The sequence below is a fragment of the Ascaphus truei genome, unplaced genomic scaffold (genome assembly GCF_040206685.1).
Source record: "Ascaphus truei isolate aAscTru1 unplaced genomic scaffold, aAscTru1.hap1 HAP1_SCAFFOLD_1809, whole genome shotgun sequence".
Lineage (NCBI taxonomy): Eukaryota > Metazoa > Chordata > Amphibia > Anura > Ascaphidae > Ascaphus > Ascaphus truei.
In genome coordinates, this window is record NW_027454709.1 from 16,459 (window position 1) to 43,747 (window position 27,289).

At 46.0% G+C, this 27,289-nt stretch overlaps 1 protein-coding gene across 1 annotated transcript; it reads right to left on the reverse strand.

Moving 5' to 3' along the window:
• Positions 1–27,289, reverse strand: LOC142476959 (uncharacterized). Its single transcript, XM_075582031.1, has 4 exons — positions 27,171–27,289; positions 21,831–21,957; positions 2,708–2,821; positions 1–2,304 (listed from the first exon to the last, which is right to left on the reverse strand). The coding sequence occupies exons 2-4, from the start codon at positions 21,862–21,864 to the stop codon at positions 536–538; spliced, it is 1,917 nt and encodes a 638-aa protein (XP_075438146.1). The 5' UTR covers positions 21,865–21,957; positions 27,171–27,289; the 3' UTR covers positions 1–535.

A 27,289-nucleotide genomic window follows, 5' to 3' on the forward strand; every position in this document is an offset into this window, starting at 1 on the left:
TTTATTAGTTAAGAAAACCGCATACATTATATATATTTTGGACAGCTTGTCAAAATCATATAGCAGGTCAAGTAAACATTTCCGAAATAAGATGGGGGATGCATCCTTTGTTCTTAGTTATTATTGGGTGTATCGTCACTTACTCCGACATGGCTCAGGAGATGGTCTCCCATGTGGACCCTTTCCGCCTCATCCACAAGACCCACAGAATCCTGATCTTTAACCAAAATCCCACCATTATGAATTCATAAGTTTAAAGATATTTTTTCACAAAAACAAAATCATAATTTTCAGTGTCATTGTCATGATATCGTGAAATATTTAGAATTTTAATCAATGTTGTGCTTCATGGGTTAATGTAGCTACAGTTTGATTTTAAAAATACACTATATTGGGTTTGACAGGTCAAGACTTTTCCTGGGTCTGTGCTGTTCTTCAAAGAATACTTAATTGGGGGGCCAATCACGGATGGCCACTTGAAGTGACGTGTTGTTTAGAAGGCCATAAATGATAACTAGAAACTATTCTGTCAGCCTCAAATTAAACGAAACGTTTGTGAATGATTACTGGTGCATCCCAGAGAGGTGACCCACAGGTCATGATTTAATTTTTCTCCTGTGTGACTTTGCTTATGTGTAACAAGACTAGCATTCTGGGCAAAACATTTCCCACATTCTGAACATACAAATGGTTTTTCTCCTGTGTGAACTCTCTGATGTTTAACAAGACCAGCCTTCTGGGCAAAACATTTCCCACATTCAGAACACACACATGATTTTTCTCCTGTGTGAACGCTCTGATGTCCAACAAGACCAGCCTTCTGGGCAAAACATTTCCCACATTCAGAACATACAAATGGTTTTGCTCCTGTGTGAACTCTCTGATGTGCAACAAGAGTAGTGTTCAGAGCAAAACATTTCCCACATTCAGAACAACCAAATGTTTTTTCTCCTGTGTGAACTCTAGAATGTCTAATGAGCACGGAGTTCCTGTTAAAACATTTGTCACATTCAGAACATGAAAATGTTTCTCCTGTGTGAATTCTCTGATGTGCAACAAGACTACCGTTCAGGGCAAAACATTTCCCACATTCAGAACATACATATGGTTTTTCTCCAGTGTGAACTCTCTGATGTGCAACAAGACTATTGCTGTGGGCAAAACATTTCCCACATTCAGAACATACAAATGGTTTTTCTCCGGTGTGAGCTCTCTGATGTGTAACAAGGTAAGTGTTCTGGGAAAAACATTTCCCACATTCAGAACATACAAATGTTTTTTCTGCAGTGTGAACTCTCTGATGTGCAACAAGGTAAGCGTTCTGGGCAAAACATTTCCCACATTCAGAACATACAAATTGTTTTTCTGCAGTGTGAACTCTCTGATGCGCAACAAGGTAAGCGTTCTGGGCAAAACATTTCCCACATTCAGAACATATAAATTGTTTTTCTGCAGTGTGAACTCTCTGATGTGCAACAAGGTAAGCGTTCTGGGCAAAACATTTCCCACATTCAGAACATACAAATGGTTTTTCTGCAGTGTGAACTCTCTGATGTGCAACAAGGTAAGCGTTCTGGGCAAAACATTTCCCACATTCAGAACATACAAATGGTTTTTCTCCAGTGTGAGCTCTCTGATGTTCAACAAGACTATGGTTTTGGGCAAAACATTTCCCACATTCAGAACATACAAATGGTTTTTCTCCTGTGTGAACTCTCTTATGTGCAACAAGATTACCTTTCCAGCGAAAACATTTCCCACATTCAGAACATACACATGGTTTATCTCTGGTATCAATTCTCTGATGTGCAATAAGAGTCGATTTAGATTCTTTGTGAACGGTCTGATGTTTAACAAGATCCGAGTTACTAGTTAAGCATTTCTGATATTCTGAGTTATTATACAGCATTTCTGTGGTGTGTGTTTTTAGGTGAATTCTATAAGATAACTCATTATTAAAGTTTTTAGCACAGTCACAGCACTTATACCTCTTTATTGAAAAGCTCTTGTTAACTTTTCCTGCATTACTGTTTCCTTTGTTACCCTTTGTAATATGAATAGATGTCCCTGAATGTTCTCTGAGTGTATCAATGTGGAAGTCTGTGAGATTCCCTTCTTCATGCGAGGTTGATTCCTTAGCATTATTACTAACAGATTTTCTCAAACTTTTGCTTGGTGTATTTGGGCTAATGTGATTTGCTCCTTGATACATTTGGGTAACACTGATATCTTCCATTTCACAATCTGGTGAACAGAGCAAAATGTGATATCCATCAGGGGAATTCCTGCTCCTGAATCCAACAGCTAGGGGAAAAAATGAGAGTAAAGAAATTCATTAACATCTAACAATTTTTTTTTTTATGTCAGATTTAGTTAAAGATTGGTGCCTCTTTACATACACATGGTAAAATGTGTAACAAATATGGTGATCAGTAAATATTTCCAATTATAATTGCAGAAAAACATTCAAAATTGCAATAAACTGTTTGTGTGGATATTTCTTACCAGCGTTATATACAGTACAACTGAAAAATCAGGAAATTTATGTACCACATACATTTCCTCTTTATTATGGGAACAGTAAAGTTAAAAAAAGGACATTAGAAATTATTTGCAAATATGCTTATTTGTGATCAACATTTTATTTTTCATGAAATGTTATATAATGATTGTTCTGAGAGAACCCACCAAAGTGTTTATTACTCACCTTTGCTGATATCTGTAGGACTTTCCTTCTCCTGAAACTGCTGGTGACTCCTTACATATGGCTCTTCTCCTTGCTCCATCATTGATATAATTTCAGGCTTTACATTGACACATCCTGTGTAAGTCAGGGGGAAAACATATTCATATTTAAAGTATTTGCAACATAAACAAAATCTTATATAGACATTTTCAAAGTATAGGATCATATAAACCCTTTGAGTGGCAGAGGAGTTGCAGCAGAGTGCCATAGTCCGTCTGGCACTCAGAAGCATGTGACCATTTCTCAGAAGCGGTTATGTGATTTCTCCATCACTGATGACAGAGACGTCCTCCTCCTGCAATCCTCTTCCTATAAGAAGGAAGCACAGAATGCTACCTTCCAAACAAAAACAAGCAGGTAGATAATGACATAGCTACTACGTCACAGGTCCATGAAGTATCAGACTTCATTTTCACGATACAGGGTTGATGAGACTACAAGGATTGCAAAACACCAAACAAAAGTCGTTAATAAACCAGAGATTCAACCAAAGCCACACACACAGAATACAAGTAATACACACCAAACAGGGAATTATAGGGGAAGTCCTAGCTCGCTGCGTGTAGAGTGCTGCAAAGCTATTTTAACCTAGATGTCTCCTCCGTAATCCACCTTAACTCCCAGTAACTAGGTATGACCACCCCTTGGTTCACAGTATCACAACAGGGGTAGCCAGACTCATAATAAAGGTGAAGCCTGGCTGCCCCAAAACCGTGTGTAATGGCCGCCTCTGCGAGGCTCATGGTGGACGGTATTAGTAAACCCTTCCAGAAAAGCGCTAATCACTGTCTGGAAGGGGGGAAATTGTATAAATGGGGAACAGGGAATGTACAGGCATACCCCGTTTTAAGTACACTCACAAGTACGTACATTTTTTTTTTAATTGCATCTTACCCCCTGTGTACGTACACATGCTTCGCGAGTACGGACACCAAGGGGCAGCGTGCGCATGCTGCGGCGGTGTGCCCTCTCTTCCTGTCCCCGGTGCTTCCTTTACCCGGCTCCCCTAGCTCTTCAGTTCCCCAGCTTCCCCCTGGCTCTTCCTTTCCCCGGCTCTTCCGAACACCCCCCACCTCCCCCGGCTCTTCAGATCATGCCCCTGGCTCTTCCGATCACATCCCCACTCCCCCTGGCTCTTCCGATCACCCCGCACCCCCCCCTGGCTCTTCCGATCACCCCACACCCGCCCCTGGCTCTTTCGATCACCCCCCCACCCCCCCTGGCTCTTTCAATCACCCCCCACCCCCCCTGGCTCTTTCGATCACACCCCCCCACCCTGGCTCTTTCGATATAAATGGCTCTTTCGATCACCTCCCCACCCCCCCCTGGCTCTCCGATCACCCCCCCACCCAGCCTGGCTCTTCCGATCACCCCTGCCCCCGAGCCCGCTCAGAGCCTCTGCTTACTGTCGTGCTTCTGCCGCCCGCAACCTGCACGCTGCTTCAGGTAGGGGAAGAAAGGGAGGAGGGACATGGGGGGGCTGATGTGAGGGACATGGGGGGGTTGATGTGAGGGACATGGGGGGGTTGATGTGAGGGACATGCAGGGGGGGGGTGATGTGAGGGGCATGCAGAGGGGGGATGATGTGAAGGACATGCAGGGGGGGGTGATGTGAAGGACATGCAGGGGGGGTGATGTGAGGGACATGCAGGGGGGGTGATGTGAGGGACATGCAGGGGGGTGATGTGAGGGACATGCAGGGGGGGTGATGTGAGGGACATGCAGGGGGGTGATGTGAGGGACATGCAGGGGGGTGATGTGAGGGACATGCAGGGGGGTGATGGGAGGGACATGCAGGGGGGGTGATGGGAGGGACATGCAGGGGGGGTGATGGGAGGGACATACGGGGGGGTGATGGGAGGGACATGCAGGGGGGGTGATGGGAGGGACATGCGGGGGGGTGATGTGAAGGACATGCGGGGGGGGGTGATGTGAAGGACATGCAGGGGGGGTGATGTGAAGGACATGCAGGGGGGGTGATGTGAAGGACATGCAGGGGAGGGGGGTGATGTGAGGGACATGCAGGGGGTGATCATGTGAGGGACATGCAGGGGGGGGTGATATATGGGAGACGCAGGGTGGTGATATGAGGGGTGTTGGAGGAGATGTGATTTTACCCGTACGGCCCAATTTTTGTATGGGGGGGGGGGGGAATCTTTTAAAAATGTATTGAGGCGGTGGGGCTCTTTTAAAATGTATTAAGGCGGTGGGGGTCTTTTAAAAATGTATTGAGGCGGTGGGTGTCTTAACAAATGTATTGGCGGGAGCGGGTATTTTTATTATGTATTGCGGGGTGGGGTTACATGTATTTAGAGGGGTGGGGGGTTTTGGTATGTATTTTGTGGGGGGATTGAGTGAGTGGGGTAATTGACATAATTTTTACATAATTTTCCGTTCATCCATTTTGCATCTGCCAGAAAAAAAAATCAGCTGACATTAAAGATTTTCTTTCTATAAAGCCTACTGTATTTATTTTGGTTACAAATGCGTTATTTACATCAGTTATGCATGCATATGATGTTTGCAGTACAGTACATGCATCGTAAAGTGGGAAAAAAAGTAGTGCTTCACTTTAAGTACATTTTCACTTTACATACATGCTCCGGTCCCATTGCGTATGTTAATGCGGGGTATGCCTGTAGTAACCATCTGCTCTGGATGCTGCGCTCTCTTGCGTGGCCTTTCTTTCTCCCACACTCCGCACCCTGTTGGCAGGGGTGTAAGGGTGGGGCTCCTGCTCTCTATCTGCCGTTATCGTACCGTTCCTATTCCGCCTTCTCTTGCTTTTCGGCTCACACTGTCCAGCTTTTCTCTCCTCTCCATGTCCACGTGGAGGCCATCTATTGCCCACCTACTTCTACTCACCCCTTCTGTCTTTCTCTCTCACTTTGAATCCTCAAAGACTTCAATTGCCATATTGATGACCCATCTCTCCCTTGAGCTTCACACTTTCCCACTCTACCCTCTTCTTTTGGCCTTCAACAGTGGACTGCAGCCAGCACCCACAAGGATAGTGCCTAGACCTGGTTTTCACTAAAAACTTCTCCCTCTGATTACTCCATTTCCCCCTTTCGTCTCGCTGACCATCACCTCATCTAATTTTCTCTCACTTCTCCACCTCCATCTACCCTTCATTTCTGCATAACCTACTAGCTTTTGATTCCACTTTACGCAGGAGCCCTCTCTTCTCTCAGCTCCAGATCCTGAGAACCTGGTCAGGAACTACCACTCTGCTCTGTCATCTCTTGATCTACATGCCCCGCTTTCTCTCTGCCATTCTTGTCCTTTGAGCCCGACCCCGGCTAAATTCCCACACACGCATGCTGCGTTCTTGCACTCGTTAATCTGAATGCCTCTGGAGGAAGTCTCACACCCTCGCAGACTTCCTTCACTACAAATGTATGCTATCCTGTTTCAACTCTGCCCTCTCTCAAGCTAAGCAAACCTACTTTTCTCCACTAATCAACACGCACAAGTCTTATCCACGCCGACTCTTCTCTGTCTTTGTGTAATAGAGTGCTCACCACAAACAGGGCACGACCGCGAGGCCGAGGTGGGGATTTGAGACGACACCGACCTCCAGCCACGAGAGTGCGTCCAGAGTGTAAATTGGTCGTGGGTAGCCGGGTTGGGGTAAGAGAAGTCAGTAGGTACTTGCTGTGGTCAGGGTTAGAGGTGCAGATCATTTTAGGTACTTGCCAGGGTCAGGAGCGCAGAGGTACGGAGTTCAGATGAGAGCCAAGGTCAAACAAGAACACAGCCAGGAACCAAAATAACAGGAACAAGACAAGGAGGCAGGAATTGCATTAAGCACTTCACACGGTAATAATAAGTGTTATGCTCAGCTAGCTTGTGAGAGGACGGACTGAGTACGTAAAGGACAAGCAGCCAATGGGAAAGGCAGCATGCAGCTACAAGGTAATGAATAGCAGGGCGGCCCACAGCTGCAGGGTAAGGATTGATCACATATAGGCGGTGTACTGATAGGCAGGGGCAGAGTCAACAACAGCTGTGGAATAAGGAATTGCAGTTAACTGCTTGTTTGTCTGACTCTGCGCGGCGTCTGAGCATAGAGTGGGCGCTGTGAGCTGCCCATGTCGTCATGGGGCGGAGCCCGGAGACTGTCCATGTGGTGTCTTTGGTCCTAAGAGCGCGACGCGTGCACGCAGTTTGTGGCTGACGCGTGTCACCCGTGACGTCGCGGGATGAGTGGCGGAGGCGGGGCTTCACGACGATCCTCACTGACTCCCTACTCAGACCACCCTCCGCTGCCTGTTCTTCTTCCTCCATCTCACCTCAGGACTTTGCAGACTATTTAAAGGAAAAGGTGGAATCCATACGTCAGGCCATCCCCTCTGTATCCTCCTCCACCTCTTCCTAACTCTCTTCCTGCATTCCTTGACTCTTTATCCGCGGTCACAGAGGATGTATCGTTACTGATCTCCTTTTCTCCCTCTACCACCTGCCCTCTTGACCCCTCTCCCTCCTGCCTTTTGCCACTAAACTCCTTGAACGTCTTGTATTCTCTCGCTTGCTTCATTTTCTCACCACCTACGAATTCTCTCCTAGATCCTCTACAATCTGGCTTCTGCACTGCTCACGTATGAAAGGAAGAACCTAAGCTCTATTTATTTATAAAATATTTTACCAGGAAGTAATACATTGAGAGTTACCTCTCGTTTTCAAGTATGTCCTGGGCATAGCGTTAAGACAAATACATGGTTACAAATACAGTTACATAAGTGAACAGGGTATACATTATATACAACGGATTTCTGCTGTCGCAGCCTTGTGTGTATGGTACAGTGTGTGAGAAGCACCGCCCCACGCCTGGAATGGATGAAGTAACCAGGAGCATCATCAGAATGGCAAAACAGAGAGGGAAGACAGAATGGCATTATGGAGAGGGGAGGAGACAGCACTCCCTGATAACGTCACGATATCGCGAGACTTGGAGAGGGAAGTATCTGAATGGAGGAGGAATGAGACTTTGCCCTAAACATCACTGTGAAGCGACGGGGAGAGGCTTAATTATATCAATCAGGGACAATTAAGGACACTTGTGGTGGGGTCTATATATGGGATTCTTATATGTTTTGTTTTCATTATGCCCCTTGCTTTTGAGAAAGGCCTTGGAGGCCGAAACGTCATCCACTGGCTTTCATTAAATCACTTTTATAGCAGAAATCCATAGTGCTTACGTTCTTCCTTTCATACATGAAACTGGGGGTACCACGCAGAGATTCCTGAACCAGGAGCACCGATATTTGTATCAACCTTTGAATTTATTTTGGGGTGTGCAGCATTATCCTCCAAAATGTCTGCACTGCTCACTCCACTGAAACAGCCCTCACTAAAATAACTAATGACCTCCATGCTGCAAAAGACAGAGGTCATTACACTCTGCTCATATTACTCAACCTCTCTGCAGCATTTGATACTGTGAATCACCCTCTTCACATTCTCCATACTCTCGGCCTTCGTAACAAAGCTCTATCCTGGATCTCCTCTTCCCTCTCCCATGGTACTTTGTGTCTCTTTTGCCAACACCTCCTCCTTCGATCTCTGTTGGGGTACCCCAGGGCTCTGTCCTGGGACCTCTTCTCTTTACACACGCTCTCTAGGTGACCTAATCACAACTCTTGGGTTTAAATATCACCTCTATGCCGATGACACAAATTTACTTTTCCACCCCATACATTACACCTGCTGTACAGACTAAAAAGTTTCTGAATGTCTCTCAGCTATATCATCCTGGATGGCCCTCTGCCGACTTAAACTTAACATGGCAAAAATTGAGCTCCTTATACTTCCTCCCAAATCTGGCCCTATTTCCTCCTTCCACATTACTATTAAAAGTACCATCATTCACCCAGCAGCCCAAGCACGCTGCCTAGGGTTCACACGACTCCTCTCACAATCAAAAGGTAGTAGTTTTTTCCTTCATAATATTACAAAGATACACCCTTTCGTCTGTTGCTCGACTGCAAAAACTCTGACACAGACCCTCATTCTCTCCCCTCTCGACTACTGTAACCTCCTGCTGTCTGGTCTTCCTGCCTCTCACCTGTCTCCCCTACAATTTATCCTAAATGCTGCTGACAGAATCACTCTACTATTTACAAAATCTGTTTCAGTGTCCCCCCTGCTGAAATCCCTCTCCTGGCTTCCTATCATATCCTGTATCACACACTCAATTCACTTCCTCACTTTTAAAGCTTTACACGCTTCTGCTCCTCCTTACATCGCAGCCCTAATTTCTCGCTATACATCATCCCAACTCTTGCGTTCTGCTCAAGGATGTTTTCTCTCTACTCCTTTTGCATCTAAAGCCCTCTCCTGCCTTAAACCTTTCTCACTGACTGCCCCAAGCTCTGGAATGCCCTTCCCTTCAATATCCGACTAGCACCCTCTCTATTCACATTTAAGACCCACCTCAAAACCCACCTGCTTAAAGAAGCATGAGTAGCTCCATAGCAGATAATTAAACAAGTCATACATTAACCTTGGCCCTTTGAAGACACACTTAACAGAACACACTCCTACTGTCCCTGTACATTCTTCCTACCAACAAATTAGATTAGCAGCAAGAGAGAGAAAAGAAACCCCAATGAATGCACTCGTAGAAATGTAGAGTAATTTTGAAATGTGGGTTAAAAACCTTTTAATACTCAATAATATAAAAATTAGTTATGAAGGGAACTGGTAAAAATATCCATGACCAGCCCTTGAAACCTTTTATGCTTATTAAAGCACAACGTTAGTTGTTATTGGTCATATAAAAAAAAAAAGGCCATAACATCCTGTCTTATCAGTAATCCATTATACAAACTTTCTCCAGTGCAAATGTATTGCTCCTGCAATGTTGTATCAGCCCTTGCAATGTATAGTGGGCTTATGTTATCAAAAACAGAGTAGAGATTGTATTTCAAGCGCACAAACTATCTCTATGCACTGACTCACTGTATACTCAGTGAGCTATTTTTCGAGCATTTCTCAAGCATATAAATGACACACTAATACACTGAAAGTGTTGTATACATGGAAGGTGTCAGACGAACATATTCAGCACATAGTCAAACTCATTTTTATCATATAACCATACTTGGCAAGTAATCTGCAATAAGAGGGACACACTAATTGTGTAGTTTAAGTCCTCAGGGCACGATTCAAAGACTGTATCCAGTTATAGCCCTTTATTAGCTGTTTTAAAAAAACTGCAGTATATAGTACACTCACTATTAGGATTGCACTGTTGATATTGATCACTTGCAGTCAAAGAATGCCAAACGTGGTAATACATAAGCACCATATTTAAACAGCACTAATAGTTTAACTGCTAAATGTTGATACTGCTACTGTTGCTATAATAAGTAACAATGTCTTTTGAATGCACTTGTAATGCTAACAGTATTTCTATAGCAGCTGCTTGTTTTCTAGCAGTATGATGACCACCCTCAGTTCTCAAATGCTAGTTTTGTAACCATTTTAAGACATTTGTACAGTAAAAGGGATGAGGAGTCTAAGTTGTTGACTCTTAGGCCTTGGGCATGGTGCCTCGGGCCGCGCTGAGCCGGGCTCCTGCTCTGCCTCGCCTGCTCAAGCTGGGGCTTTTTTGCATCCTGGCAGGCGAGGCAGTGAGCGTGCTTTGGGGGCGGGGCGAAGGCGGAGCGGGAGGCGGGGCTAGTCCATCGCTCCCATTGGATGGTTGCGGTCACGTGACCGCTCCTCCGCTCCCCTCAGCGCCGAAATTCAAACCTGCCTGTCTCCTGAAAATTTGTGAGCCTCCGTACGCGTGCGGAAGCGGCTGCTAAAGCCGCGCTGATCACAGGTGCAGGGGGTAAGTGCATCTGCTCAGTGCGGCTCAGCACGGCCTGCTGTACCATGTCCCAGGCCTTAGGGAAGCCCTTAGAAACAAGATACAAATGTAGCTAATACTCATCTGTGTCTGTATCAAAACCTCTTCAGTTCTCAGCTTAGAATTGCTGGCACCGTGTTTGTGAATTCACAGGGACTTCTGCAAGCCTTCCCTGGCTTCCTATCAAATCCCGTATCACACATGCAATTCTCCTCCTCACTTTTAAAGCTTTACACTCTTCTGCTCCTCCTTACATCTCATCCCTAATTTCTCACAATGCACCATCCCGATTCTTGCGTTCTGCTCAAGGATGTCTTCTCTCTACCCCCTTTGTATCTAAAGCCCTCTCCCACCTTAAACCTCTCACTGACTGCCCCGCACCTCTGAAATGTCCTTCCCCTCGATACCCGACTAGCACCCACTCTATCCACCTTTAAGACCGACTTGCTTAAAGTATATGAGTAGCACCGTAGATATTACTAGACATGATACATAAAGCTTGGCCCCCTGCAGATGCACTTACCAAAATGCCCTCCTACTGTTTCTGTACGTTCCTCCTACCTACCAATTAGATTGTAAGCTCTTCGGAGCAGGGACTCCTCTTCCTAAATGTTACTTTTATCTGAAGCACTTCTTCCCACGACCTGTTATTTATATTATTTCTTATTTATATGATTAACACGTGTATTACTACTGTGAAGCGCTATGTACATTAATGGCGCTATACAAATAAAGACATACAATACAATGACTTCATTCCATCTAACCACCTGTTCACCTAACGTACATTTCACGCTAATGAGCGCTTTCTCAAAGGTTTTTAACCGACATTTCAAAAATTACTCATTACATTTCTACGAGTGCATTCATTGGGGTTTCTTTTCTCTCTTCTGCTCATCAATTATATCCCCATTTGCGCCATTTAATACTATTATAACACTGTAGTTTAATTAATGCTTGATTAGGCTGACACGGGGGCTCTCTCCCTCCCTACCCTATTAATCAACAAATTAGATTGTAAGCTCTTTGGAGCAGGGACTCCTTTTCCTAAATGTTACTTTTATGTCTGAAGCAACACACACACACACACACACACACACACACACACACACACACACACACACACACACACTTTCTGGAGGGTTTACAAATACATGCCACCATGAGCCTCACAGAGGCGGCCATTACACACGGTTTTGGAGCAGCCAGCCAGGCTTCACCTTTATTATATATGAGGCTGGCTACCCATGCTGTGACACACTGTTCTCGTTGAAGTTTGTCTCGACACCGAGACCAATCCAGAACAACTGTGGAGCCCTAATCGGCATCCATACTTTCCCGGCCTCCACCTCGAAACATGGAGAACTGGTGCCACCAATCACCAGAGCATTTTTCAGCTGGGTCAATCAGAAGCGAAGGGGGGCGTTCAAGATGGACCAATCAAGGCACAGTGTTAGACAGCCCCCAAGGAACAGGGTCTTGGAGTGTGGGGAAAATTTACTGAACAATAGACTACAGTCCAATGGGTCTAGGACCCAGACCCCATTCCCTGGTTTCAGCTCCATACCTCCCGCAGGATGAGACGCCTCGCTGCCAGGGAGACCAATTGGCGAGACCAATGCTCTTGGCTTTCAAGTGATTGCTCTCCCAGCTGGCCGGCACCTCAACTCCAACTCCACATTGTCTCAGAATACTGTACCTGGCCCCACACAAAGACAAGACCTCTGTCTGGGCATGTTTGCCTGCTACTTAGCCATTGTTGCTACTGTTGCTTAGGCACACGAGTCATACAGATAAGTGAAATTAAACATGACATAAAACAGCATAAAACGTACTCAAGTTGGAAGCCCATTTTATACTCATAAGATGGTTCAGTTAACACGTGCATTGGGTAGCCATCTTCATGGGCAAGGGCAAAGCAGGTTTTGACCTTTATTGTAGTTTGCCACACTGCCATCACATTTATAACATAATCGCTATGTCAAACCACACCCAAAGGGTTTACCTATGTGATGGATTGGATAAAATGCCTATTTCTTCATCTGTAATGTGTACCTTGCTATGATTCCTTACTCAAAATGGCTACCGCAGCTCCCCCTCCCATCAACTATGAAATCAAGATGGCACCCAACCCAGGAATTCCACCCAAATGCTGATGTGTCCAAAAACTACAATAACAAGACCATACAAGGAAAAGACCTAACAAGAACCAATGAGACACTGACATGTGCATTCACACACAACCTTTAGACCTGAGACAGCTCCTTTTGCATACAATCCCCCCCATGCAGCCTCTATATAGAAACGCAGGCTGTAGCAATAAAGACAGACATCATCATTCTGAACTCTGTGTCAGTGTGATTTTTCTCAGTGCACGCACCACCTACGTAGGAAACCAATCTGGACGGGGACAGATACTCTGCAGACGTTTGGTCTGATCCAAATCAGCTGGCGACCCAACGTGGGGCATCCGGGTTGTGAACCAACAGACAGCCGTGCACAGAGGGACCGAGGTGGACCAAGTGCGGACGCGGCAGGAGACTGATCACCTCTGGAGTACGGTAAGATAACATTTATTATCTACCGATACGCACAGTTTCCGCTGTTGGTCTATTTCTGTGTCTCATACGGCTCTCCGAAGGTCACCTATAGACAGGTAGATATCTTGCCCGGAGTCTGTTTTAAACTCGAACCTGTTACCTAGACTGTCACCCGGTTTATGTTTATATGTTATATGTCTTAGTCAGTGCCGCAAGTGGGAGCCCGAAGTGGAGTGGGATTTTTGCCGGCTGACTAGGGGTCTTGTCATTGTACGTTGTAAACTTGGTGGAAGGAGGGGAATGGGGAAGTAAGGGAAAGTCAGTTCAGAGAGGAACACGTGATCCCGGTAGTGACTGCGCGGTGGGCGCGTTGCGAAGGGAGGTGTGTTGTTTTTCCCGGTAGTGACTGCGCGGTGGGCGCGTTGCGAAGGGAGGTGTGTTGTTTTTCCCGGTAGTGACTGCTCGGTGGGCGCGTTGCGAAGGGAGGTGTGTTGTATTTCCCGGTACTGACTGCGCGGTGGGAGGTGTGTTGTTTTTCCCGGTAGTGACTGCGCGGTGGGCGCGTTGCGGAGGGAGGGGTGTTGAGGTGCGCGTTACGGTTGGTAACAGCGCGGTATCCTGCCGACTGATTCCTGAACAACCTTTTCCTCTCTCTCATAATCAAGTTGTATGTTATGTCCAAAATGTGTTTGTGTATTAATGTTGAGAATTCATGAGGACGGGTGGGGATTGTTGAGAGTAAAAGAGATAGCCCACAGTTAGTTGGGCGATAACCCCTAGACGTTAAACTGCCCGAACTCCTGTTTTTTCCGCGTTAACGTACACTTTTCTTTTTTACTGCAAAGTGAATAGGAAAGAAATAGGCAAGTGAATTTGCCGATAGATAATCAAGGCATATGATGGTGTTGAGGAAGTAGGTAGTGAGGGTTATTTTTATGAAAGGTTTATATGCAGAAATTGGGAAACAATTAGAGACTGTATATTGTTTGGAAGGGACAGAAAGTGTTATAAGTGAAAAAAAAAAAGGCAGGACATTTTTGCTAGTAATTGCAGTGCAGCCTTTACATGGGAGCAGAGGCGAGTAAGACAGAGAAAGGAGTCTTAGCCTGCCACCTAGTGGCAGAAAGAGAGAGAAGAGAACGGAAAAGAATGGGAGTAGCCCTGTAACTGGTAAAAATTTTAAAAGGTTTGTTCGTACTGGCCACTGTTCTAATGGCAACTAGAAAGAGAATCAGAACAGCAGCAGCACAGACCGCGCCAAAATCCCCCCTTTTCCCTCCAAAGGAATGTGTAAAAGATACGGAAATTGTGCAGATGTTTAAATGAAAGAGGAATTTTGAGTGATAACAACCTGCTGAAGACAGCGGAAGCCTGGTTTAATGTTGCCAAGGCTGTCCACAGAGAAAAATGGACCGAGCAGGAGATAGAAAAGGGAGGGAAGGTTGTATTTCTTTATCACCCTTGCGGCAACTGTACAAGTAACCCCCCTGAAAATGACCAACCCCCACCCTATGCTGGTGCTGACCCACCCCCCTGGACATGTTTAAGGTGTGGCACCCGAAACCCCCAATGCAGGGAAGATTGTTATAATTGTGGTGAGCAGTGCCCCAGTGTGACTGATTCACCCGTACCCACTCCTTTGTTACCTTCACCCCTAATGCCCCTGATGCCAGCCCTTTAATCCCAAACAACCACTGCCCCAGTGGTAGGGATTCAAGTCTACCCCAACACAACAATAACACACAGACCCAGCGGCAGTGTCCACTACAGTGCGCCCTATAGTTTTGACTCAGATGTTGAGTCACAGGCCTCTGCACAGGAGGCGAACATGACCTGTAACACTAACCCCAGACCCCCCAGTACCCGACCACGGCCCAAGGTTATATGGGCAGACGCCCAAGCAGGTAGAAGGCGCCCCAATAATGTATGTCACCTTCACCCCCCACCCAAGCCTCCTCCCTGGTAACCACCCTACCAGACCCAGAGAACAACCTATGCCCTTTTATCATAGAGTGGCCCAGATTCAAAAAACGTATTCAGCAGCTCGACGAGATTTGGTTAGCTTATGCGAGATTAAGGCGGGGGAAGCATACTGGCCCATAATGGAAAAAAGCCTGACAGACGCTATGGTGACAGGTGATGATACATATGCCTCCGGGGTGGACTTTTGTGACAAATTACGTGACTGGGCCAGGGAAAAGCTGGCTGACCAAGCCATCAATATACAGGATGTGACTCAGGAAAAAGGGGAATCAGTGGAGAAATTCCATACCAGATTATCCCACGTTTTTTCCGATTTAGGATTTACCACCTACAACAAAGCCCATAGTCAGATGTCATCTGCTGTATTTGTAGCCGGACTCGAGGCACCCATTCGTAAAGGTTTAATTCTGGCACGACCAGAATTCCGGGTACTCCCTCTAGATACCCTTTTGTTGGTAGCGAAGGGTCTTGAATCAAGCCAGGCCCTGAAGAAAACCACCCCTATTATGTTGGCGGAGAATGTCTCTGCCCCCACTTATGGCCAAGGTTATAATCATGTGCAGTATGAGCTACGACCACCTCCCACTTGTTTTAATTGCGACCAGCCCGGCCATTTTAGAAGGAACTGCATGGCACCTAGACGCCCCCGCAGGAATCAATATAACCCCGGAAACAGTAATTCCCAGTGGAATCAGAGCAGGGACAACCGCTACCCCGATGACCAGCTACCTCCCCGTCAAATGCCCTTTCAGCCCACCAATCATGGTGGGGACCGGCCCCGCTAGGAATCCGGCAAGCCTGTGTCAACCCCCCTTCTAGCTGTAGCCATCCGGGAAGGAGAAGGTCCCCTAGCCCAGGTTATAATACCCATAGAAGGTCACCTCACCCCCTTCCTGGTAGACACAGGTGCAGCCAGGAGCGTAATTAGAGCTGCAGACATACCCGACCCTTCCTATTTGTCTGATATTGATGTTTCATGTGTGGGGGTAGATGGCACTCTGCGCTCTAGCCCATTAACACGACCCCTGCAGATAGGTCCCTACCCTGAACTATTTGCACGATTTGTAGTTTCCTCTACCTGCCCGCTTAATCTGCTTGGCGCTGATGTTTTGTCCAGGTTACAGGCCTCCATAATATTCTCTGAGGACGGCACCATTGATGTAACCTCCCCGCTCTGGGAGTCAGATGTCTCTGCCCTTTGTTCCCTTCCGATACTTTTGGCATTAGCGGACAAACCCTCAGCCGCCAGTATACTGCCCGCTGTCATGGATAGGATCCCGTCCAAATTATGGTCCACCGGCCCTGAGGATATCGGGCACCTAACGGTACCACCCATTGTTGTACAGCTCAAACAAGGGGCCCCGCTTCCCCGTAAACCGCAATACCCACTAAAGATAGCACAAGCTGATGCTATCACGAAACATGTTAAGGCCCTCCTTGCAAATGGCGCATTAATGCCTTGCACCTCACCCTGCAATACCCCTCTTTTCCCTGTGAAGAAACGCACCGCGAAAGGTGAACCTGATAAGTATAGAATGGTTCAAGATCTTCAAGCAGTAAATGATGCAACCATTGTACGATGTCTTAACAACAAATCCCTTTCAGATGACCCCAGAGGCTTCCAAGAATTTCACTGTTCTCAAACAGGGAATATCCTCGGCCCCTGCCTTGGGCCTCCCATAATATAATTTACCCTTCAAGCTTTTTGTATCAGAACGAAATGGACATGCAACTGGAGTGTTAACACAGCCACACGCTGGCCGATGTCGACCTATTGGTTATTACTCCAGCCGTCTCGACGCTGTGGCTCGTGGTGGACCGTCCTATCTTTGTGCTGTCTTTGCTGCTCAAGCACTGCTGGATAAAACTTCGGATATCGTTCTAGGGCATGACCTCATTCTCCTGGCACCACATGACATTGAGAATAGCAGCAATCAGACACAGCCAAAACATCTGTCCGCTGCCAGACACCTCAGGTTACAATGCTCGCTTCTTATTCCAGACAATGTCACCCTTCTCCGGTGCCAAGTGCTTAACCCCTCCACTCTTCTTCCACTTCCCGAGAGGGGGAGATGTGCAGGGACACGAACAAGAACAAAGCACAGCTGGAGTCGACCTACCCCATGATTGCTTCGAACTCATGAAGCTAGAAACAGCTCATCTGCCCACGGTGAGTGAAACGCCGATACAGAACCCAGATCTAATCCTGTTTGTGGAAGGTTCTCGATTTGCTGATCAACAAGGCACCTACCATACGGGAAACAAAAGAAAACAGCGCACAACGCCAAATAGTGAAGCAAATTCAACAATATATTATAGATTTAAAAAGGGGGTAATATATCTGCGTACATAAAAAAGGTTGGTAAAAGGCATGTAGTGTGTATCACACTGTTTACCACTCGGCTGTTAGCTGTAGATTCAGGTGCTTGCTTCCCTCTGCTGCTGCAGCTCAGTTGATTCTGGGGCAGGACGTCAGTCTTTTCACTCCCAAGGGGATTTCCCTTCATGCAGCCAGGTTCAGCAGCTGGTACTGGGGCTCGGTGAAATCGCTCCTGCTTCCTAGCCGATATGAAGCTGCTCCTGTACCTTGGCAGGTGTATCCTCTGCAGAGAGGTTAAAACGCAGCTTGCTGCTGTCTTCACAGCAGTGGTGGATTCAATAGGGAAGTTTGAACAGTCTTACAGAGTCTCTCACAAGTGTCCAAAACAGCACACAGGATGAAATAAAAACAGGACAGGCCAACACATAGACAAAGGCCAATGTAAGCAGATATAAGGCAATAGAATGTTACATCCAACTAGTTTCGTAGAATTAACTACTTCTTCAGATTCCCTGAAGAAGTAGTTAATTCTACGAAACTAGTTGGATGTAACATTCTATTGCCTTATATCTGCTTACATTGGCCTTTGTCTATGTGTTGGCCTGTCCTGTTTTTATTTCATCCTGTGTGCTGTTTTGGACACTTGTGAGAGACTCTGTAAGACTGTTCAAACTTCCCTATTGAATCCACCACTGCTGTGAAGACAGCAGCAAGCTGCGTTTTAACCTCTCTGCAGAGGATACACCTGCCAAGGTACAGGAGCAGCTTCATATCGGCTAGGAAGCAGGAGCGATTTCACCGAGCCCCAGTACCAGCTGCTGAACCTGGCTGCATGAAGGGAAATCCCCTTGGGAGTGAAAAGACTGACGTCCTGCCCCAGAATCAACTGAGCTGCAGCAGCAGAGGGAAGCAAGCACCTGAATCTACAGCTAACAGCCGAGTGGTAAACAGTGTGATACACACTACATGCCTTTTACCAACCTTTTTTATGTACGCAGATATATTACCCCCTTTTTAAATCTATAATATATTGTTGAATTTGCTTCACTATTTGGCGTTGTGCGCTGTTTTCTTTTGTTTCCCTTCTCTTAGTGTGTGTGGGGTGCTGAGCCACCCCTGCGTTTACAGCTGCAGACGCCATTATCCCCAACACGGTTATGTGGCACTTATTATTTAAGGTTTAACTACCTCACTGTGGGAGTTGTGGTTTAATTTTTTATACATTTTTTATCACTAAATTGATGGTATAGTCACTGCACTGTATATATTTATACATTTAAACTTTATAGGTAGTTAGGTAGTAGCGCACAGTTTTGTTTTTTGTACCTACCATACGGGTTATGCTGTCACCACAGACTCTGTGGTCCTACTGGCAAGCACACTACCGTCAACAGCATCTGCACAAGAAGCCGAACTACAAGCTCTCACTGCAGCGTGTAAACTGGCAGAAGGACAAACGGCGAATATCTACACTGACTCTAGATATGCCTTTGGTGTAGCACACGATTTTGGCGTCATTTGGCAAACCAGGGGATTTCTGACAGCAGCAGGAACACCAGTGAAACACAGCTCAGCCATACAAGCTCTGATGGACGCCCTACTCCTTCCAAGCCATGTGGCCATCCTAAGGCCTCGGTCCCGCTGCGCTCGTTGGCGCGGGCGGCCACACGCGAGTTCCCCACCAGCAGGGGAATCCCCACCGAGCCGGTCCCGGTCCCCCCTGGCGGCACAACGCACTACACGCTGTGGCGCGTCAGCCAATATGAGACACAAGAGAATGGTGTTTCCTAGCGTTGACGCGTCACGTGGTGTGGCTGTGAGCCAATGGGGAGGGGAGGCTTCGGGAGGAGGAGAGGCTTCGGGGAGTGGGGAGGAGTGTGGAGTGAAAGCAGCGTGAGTGCCTGTCTGTGTGTGTGTGTATGTGTGTGCCTGTGTGTGTGTATGTGTGTGCCTGTGTGTGTGTGTGTGTGTTGCTTACCATCAGCAGCTCCAGCCCGAGTCCGTGGAGGGAGGGGGGGGAGAGTAGCGGGTCCCTCTGCTCAAGCCACGCCCCCCCCCTCCCTGTCAAACCTCCCACTCCCGCCCACCTCCCGCTCCGGCTCCCGCTCCCTACAGACCGCATATCGCGGTCTGTGTATGTCAGGGCACCGCCTTTCTGCAGCGCGGGAGCGCTGACTCTGGGAGCGGGCCTTAGCCTAAAGGTAAAAGCCCATGGGAAACTGAATACAGAAGAAGCCAGAGGAAACCATCTGGGCGGATGCTGCGGCAAAACAAGCTGCCAGCGGGATACGAGATGTGGAAGATCGAGTGGACACGACAAGGATGGTTCCGTTAATGCAGAACCTCCCAGTGAATCGAGAATATCTGAAGAAGTTGCAAGAATCTGCAACAAAGGAAGAAAAGGAAAGCTGGAAGAAAAGAGGTGCATCACCCCAAGAAGGAATTTACGAGTACAAGAAGAAACTTTGTCTGCCACGGGCACTGTATCCTGCTGTGGTACAATGGGCACATGGAGCAGCACATCTCTCGAAGACTCTTATGAATGCACTGATCGACAAATACTATGCTGGCGCCTGGAATTACCCCAATGACTAGTAATTTCTGCAAATCATGTACAATTTGTGCAAAGTGTAACCCAGGACGTCTGGAAAAACCACCGCAGAAACACCTTGCAAGGCCCTTATACCCTTTTTAGCGTATCCAGATTGACCATATTCAGATGCCAAAGTCGGGCCGTTTTGAATATGCGTTAGTAATTGTAGATATGTTTTCAGGATGGCCAGAAGCCTATCCTGTCACCAATCTCACTGCGAAAACAACAGAAAAAAAACTCCTCTGACAGAGGTGGTTTGTAGATATGGGGTACCTGAAGTAATAGAAAGCGACCAAGGCCCCGCTTTCACTGCTACGCTAGCTAAAGAAATTTGGTCCGCGCTAGGGACCACCCTTGCTTTCCACACCCCATACCATCCCCAGAGTAGCGGGAAGGTAGAAAGAATGAATGGCACACTGAAAACTAGAATGTTGAAAATGGCCCAGGAAACAAATATGCCCTGGCCAGATAGTCTACCCATTGCTTTGTTCAGTGTTCAATACACCCCCCGAGGGGAACATGCTCTATCCCCATTTGAGATACTGTTTGGTACTGCCCCCAGACTTGGTTGTTGTTACTACCCACAGCAGTTACAAATGCAGTCTGATGTTTTGACCAAATATGTAACTGCCCTAGCGCAAGAACTAACCAATATACATGGTCGAGTGTTTTCTTCTATTATAGATCTAGATACCGGGACTCATAAACTCGTGCCCGGAGACTGGGTGCTCGTGAAGAGATTTGTAAGGAAACACTCCCTAGAGCCCAGATATGATGGTCCTTTCCAAGTTCTGTTGACCACAGCCACATCAATCAAACTAGCTGGCAAGAACACCTGGATACACGCCTCTCATTGCAAGAAGGTTCCAGCTCCCAACGAGGACACCTCAGAAGGAAAATGATTCTATATATCTTTTGCTTCTTGGGTTTGGGGGGGGGGCACAAAAGGTTGCTATCACCCAACATGAAGGGGTGGTCACGTTTTGGTATAATTCATCCAATACTCATGTAGCTACCTCCTCCATTTACCCCGTTACAGTCCCTATCAGTTAAGTACAATAGTATAAACCCATAGGGACAGCATCTGACTTCCTTATGTGCAAAGTCTGTGGCAAGGGGGGTCATGGACAAGCCATGACTCGTCTAACGTACAGCACAAAAAAGTTCCCAGGCACATCTGGACAGATGAGTTAGAATACATCTAGGGACAGACTCAGAAATAGACATTTCAAGGGGGGACTGTGATGGATTGGATAAAATGCCTATTTCTTCATCTGTAATGTGTACCTTGCTATGATTCCTTACTCAAAACGGCTACCGCAGCTCCCCCTCCCATCAACTATGAAATCAAGATGGCACCCAACCCAGGAATTCCACCCAAATGCTGATGTGTCCAAAAACTAAAATAACAAGACCATACAAGGAAAAGACCTAACAAGAACCAATGAGACACTGACATGTGCATTCGCACACAACCTTTAGACCTGAGACAGCTCCTTTTGCATACAATCCCCCCCATGCAGCCTCTATATAGAAACGCAGGCTGTAGCAATAAAGACAGACATTATCATTCTGAACTCTGTCAGTGTGATTTTTCTCAGTGCACACACCACCTACGTAGGAAACCAATCTGGACGGGGACAGATACTCTGCAGACGTTTGGTCTGATCCAAGTCACCTATGCTAAGATTGTGCTAACAAAATGTTCTGTTTTTTAGAAGTCAAATTATTTATTTTTATAGATCTTCTCATTTTACATATTAATTATAATTAGGGTACCGTTTGCTTACCGAGAGACCTGAGTGCCTGGTAATTCTCCATCATCACATCCTTGTAAAGATCCTTCTGTTCTTCTTTTAAACAATCCCACTCGTCCTTGGAGAAGTAAATTGCAACTTTATCAAACGGAACTGGTTCCTGAAACAAAGAATTCTTCAATCGTCGCTGTTTGTTTGGCAGGGGAACCAATCATCAGTATCAGAGCATCCTCTGCAATTTCTGAGAGCATCTTACTGTTCAATAAAGTATGTCGTGGCATCGCTCAGACTCACACAGACTCAGTACATTAATGTATTCCCAGGTATAACAAAATGACAGAGATTGCTCACTCTACCTGTAGGATAACAAACTTCCTTGGAAGCTTACTAAATACACAATAATGAGAGGAAGGGGGAGAGAGAAATATCCTTTGGTAAAGTGCACTCCTAATTAGACCCAAATGAGCCGGTATACAGTGAGATGCTGCGCTATTGATTGTACCGGTTGGTATCACTCATGGTGCAAATAGAGCCTATGTCCTGAGACACAGCGATGGCTGATAGGAACAAATACCTTTATGTATAGGGTGTTTGTAGAATCGACCTAAGTAGTTTAAAAATCAACTTTAATACATCATAATATAAATAAACGACACAAACTTGTAAAAACTATTAAAAAGAGAGGCTAAGGCTGCGCTTATAGTGCAGACAACGGCACGTCAAAAGAAATGCATTGAATCAGTCGCATGCGCTTATAGTAGGCGCGGCGTGAATCTCTGTAGTCAGTAGAATTTGATTTTTACAGCGACGGTCTCACCATGTGTCAGGCTATGACAGGGTGGAATGTGTCTGTGTGTGAGTGCAGGGAGAGGGGGGGTGTGAGTGCAGGGAGAGGGGGGGTGTGAGTGCAGGGAGAGGGGGGGGGTGTGAGTGCAGGGAGAGGGGGGGTGTGAGTGCAGGGAGAGGGGGGGGTTGTGAGTGAGAGAGTGCGTGCGAGATAGTGTGATTGCGTGAGTGTAAGCGCGTGCGTGTCTGTCTAGTGAAACACACTATAAATAACTGTAAAATAGTAAATTTTTACGTAATTTAAAGTAAAAGTAATGTAAATTCAGCATACAAATAGAAATTACAACTCCTTTCCATTTCAGCCTCCCCCCTTGCCTAAGGTCTTGTAGCAAGAGACTGTCTCCCAAACTCAAATTACAACTTTCGCTTGGGCTACAGAGATGGGCGACGTCATCCGTAGCCGGCACTATAAGCGCAGCCAAACTGATTAAAATATGTGGCTAACTCCCACACTGCAAATATAGTGTACTAGCTGAGAGACCCGGCGTTGCCCGTGAGTTAAATTTCCCGCTAGGAAAAGGGGGGGGGGGACAGTGGACAGGAGGGGGGGAGGGACAGTGGACAGGAGGGGGGGAGGGACAGTGGACAGGAGGGGGGGAGGGACAGTGGACAGGAGGAGGGGAGGGACAGTGGACAGGAGGAGAGGGGGGGACAGTGGATGGGAGGGGGGGGACAGTGGACGGGGGGGGCAGTGGACGGGAGGGGGGGGGGGGACAGTGGACAGGAGGGGGGGACAGTGGACGGGACCCCCCCCATGCATAGCTCAGGAGTGTCTCACACACAGTGTCACACACACACACACACACACACGAGACACACACAGACACACAGACACACAGACACACAGACACACAGACACACAGACACACAGACACACACGTCACCTCTGCTTCCGGCCGCCGCCATGTTAGTTACTCCCTCGCGAGGGAGGAAGGGGGTCCTTCCGGGCGCCGCCATCTTAGGCGCCCCGCGTGGCATCTGCAGGCTGCCTGCCCACTGCCTGTCGGAGCACCGGGGGGGAGGTGAGTGGAGCACCGGGGGGGAGGTGAGTGGAGCACCGGGAGGGGAGTGGAGCACCGGGGGGGAGGTGAGCGGAGCACCGGGGGGGAGGTGAGCGGAGCACCGGGGGGGAGCTGAGCGGGGAGCTGAGCGGAGCACCGGGGGGGAGCTGAGCGGGGAGCTGAGCTGAGCACCGGGGGGGATCTGAGTGGAGCACCGGGGGGGAGCTGAGCGGGGAGCTGAGCTGAGCACCGGGGGGGATCTGAGTGGAGCACCGGGGGGGAGCTGAGCGGGGAGCTGAGCAGGGAGCTGAGCAGGGAGCTGAGCAGGGAGCTGAGCGGAGCACCGGGGGGGGAGGGAACTGAGCGGAGCACCGGGGGGGAGCTGAGCGGAGCACCGGGGGGGGAGCTGAGCGGAGCACCGGGGGGGAGCTGAGCGGAGCACCGGGGGGGAGCTGAGCGGAGCACCGGGGGGGAGCTGAGCGGAGCATCGGGGGGGAGGTGAGTGTGATGGGGGGGTGGGAGAGGACAGAGAGAGAGAGAGAGGTGTGTGTGTGTGTGTGTGTGTGTGTGTGTGTGTGTGTGTGTGTGTGTGTGTGTGTCGTCACTCCGCCTCAGGCCAATCAGAGGTGCGGGGGCGGGCCAAGGGACCAATGAGATTTCCCCTAGGGACACAGGAAGATGCAGACAGGCATACAGTGCTTTCACTAATATATAATAAGATGTGGAAGTTCCTGTGTTCGATATTACACTGGCTGAATAGCAGTAGGACTGATAACCTTGACTATTCTTATACCATGTAGATAGTATATACGTATATTGCTATTTGTAGCGAATGAGACCTTTCAGGCAGGTTCTGAGTGTGTGCGAACCAATCTGCAGCTACAGATACCAATATCTCAGGACATAGGCTCTATTTGCTCCATGAGTGATACCAACCGGTAAATCAATAGCGCAGCATGTCACTGTATACTGTTAGATTAACTGTCCTCTTATTAGGGCAGTATTTTTTGCAGTGTGTTACAAAAAGTTACAATGTGATGCTAAAATATAGTAGTGGTATAAAACACCACAAATCAAATCAATATATCTATATATAAAAAGCTTTTAATGACTTTTAATGACTACATAATGATTCATTGTAAATCGTGATACTAATAAGCTTATACAAATGGGAAATGCTGTGAAACGTCTTTACATTTTGCTAAAAGAATACATAAAATATAAAAACAAAAAAGAAACGTAAATATAATATAAAACAGCGCAATTTCAGTGCACTTGTCTTCTCTTGCATTTTTGATGGAAAATTTTAACATTGCTGATAAATAAATGAACGGGATAATTTTATGTGAAATACCTATTATTTTGTATTTGCTGGAAGATTATAGTAGAAACGTAAATTAGTTTTAATTCTCTTTTTACCTAAAAGCCATTAAAATTTACTAAAGTCATTATTCATAAACTAAGTAAATCACCGAGTTTTTCTGTTAATTTTATTGATATTTGGAATTTTTAAATGTTTCTTTAAAATCATGTTATTATCTCTTGTACAAATCAGATCTGCGTCTCTGATTAATATTTCATTTGCAACAAAAAAAAGTGTATATAATATAGACTGTATAATGTATTGTAGGTAAATAAACACAAGTCAAACATAAGAAAGTGGTGCAGGAAGGAGGGGTTTGGGTTTTTAGAGCACTGGGACTCCTTTTCTGAGAGGTGCCATCTATATTCTAGGGACAGATTGCATCTCAATGAAGAGGGATCTTATCTGCTAGGGGGGAGAATGCTAAAAAGGTTGGAGGACATTTTAAACAAGGATAGAGGGGGGGAGGGGAATGAAACAGATAATGAACTAAATGGAATAGAGGAGGATACAAGGGGTTATGGAGGTAGAATGGGGGCAAGTGCAAGTTTGACAAGCAGTGAGATACCCATAGTAAATAGAGATAATACTAGGAAACTTCTAAAGACTAAACCAAGTGGGAGCAGAAAGGAAAAAGCAGATAAGATAATAGTACAGGCTGAAAAAAAACTGAAATGCATACTTGCTAATGCACGAAGCCTGACAGATAAAATGGGGGAGCTTGAATTAATAGCTGCAAGGGAGCAGTATGATATCATAGGCATTACTGAAACATGGTGGGATGAAACTCATGACTGGGCAGTTAATTTAGAGGGTTATTCCCTTTTTCGGAAGGATCGAACAAATAGAAGGGGAGGTGGAGTATGTTTATATGTTAAACCGGATCTAAAACCTATTATAAGGGATGATGTCTAAGTAGAGATGAAAATGTTGAAAATGTAGAGACTTTGTGATAGAAATTAGCAGTGGAAGTAAAAGTATAAAGAAAATGTTTGTGGGAATATGCTATAAACCACCAAATATCTGTGAGATTGAGGAAGCTAAAATACTTTTACAAATGGAGAAGGCATCAAAACTGTGTCATGTTTGCATAATGGTGGATTTTAATTATCCAGACAGACTGGGAAAATAAGATTAGCGTTACAACAAAAGGAAACAGGTTTTTGGGGGTGCTTAAAGACAATTATATGGCCCAATTTATTGAGGAACCAACCAGGAGAGGGGCAGTTCTGGGTTTGGTCATATAAAACAATGTAAAAGTAATAACAAATATTCAAGTCCTGGAACATGTGAGTAACAGTGATCATAACATAGTCTCATTTGAAATAAATCAAAAAACAGATTACTTGGGTTCAACAAAGACCTTAAACTTTAGAAAGGCAGATTTTAATAAACTAATAAACTGGGATGATGTTTTTGCAGGTAAAAAAAATGTAGAAGATAAATGGGCAGTCTTTAAAACATTGTTAGAAAAGCACATTTATCAGTGTATACCCTTGGGTAATAAGTATAAAAGAAATAAGTCAAAACCAATGTGGCTAAATAAACAGGTAGGGGAGGAAATGGACAAGAAGAGGAAGGAGTTTAGATTTTTTAAGTCAGAAGGGACGGAGAAATCCGAATTATAAGGAATGTAACAAAAATTGCAAAAGGGCAATCAAATTAGCAAAAATGGATAATGAAAAAAGGATTGCAATAGAAAGTAAGGTCAACCCTAAAAAGTTCTTTAAGTACCTTAATAACAAAAAAAAATGAGAAAAGAAAATATAGGACCCTTTCAGTGTGAGATGGGTAGGCAGATTATTGGAGATAAGGAAAAAGAAGAGGTATTAAACAAATTATTTGCCTCTTTGTTTACCAGGGAAGAATCAAGTTCAATATTAGTGCCACAGGAGGAAGCCACAACCTCCATATTAATGACCAATTGGTTAACTGAGGAAGAAGTTCATAAGCGACTTGAAAAAATTAAAGTAAATAAGGCACCTGGCCCCGATGGCATACATCCAAGAGTTCTCAAGGAGTTAAGCTCAGTAATAGCAAAACCATTATATTAAATATTCAATGACTCCATTTCCACAGGTTCAGTACCACAAGATTGGCATAAAGCAGATGTGGTGCATATATTTAAAAAGGGAGCTAGATCACAACCGAGAAATTACAGACCTGTAAGCCTTACTTCAATAGTAGGGAAACTACGTGAAGGTTTAATACGGGATAATATTCAGGAATACCTAATGGAAAACAAAATTATTAGTAATAGTCAAAATGGATTTATGAAGGAT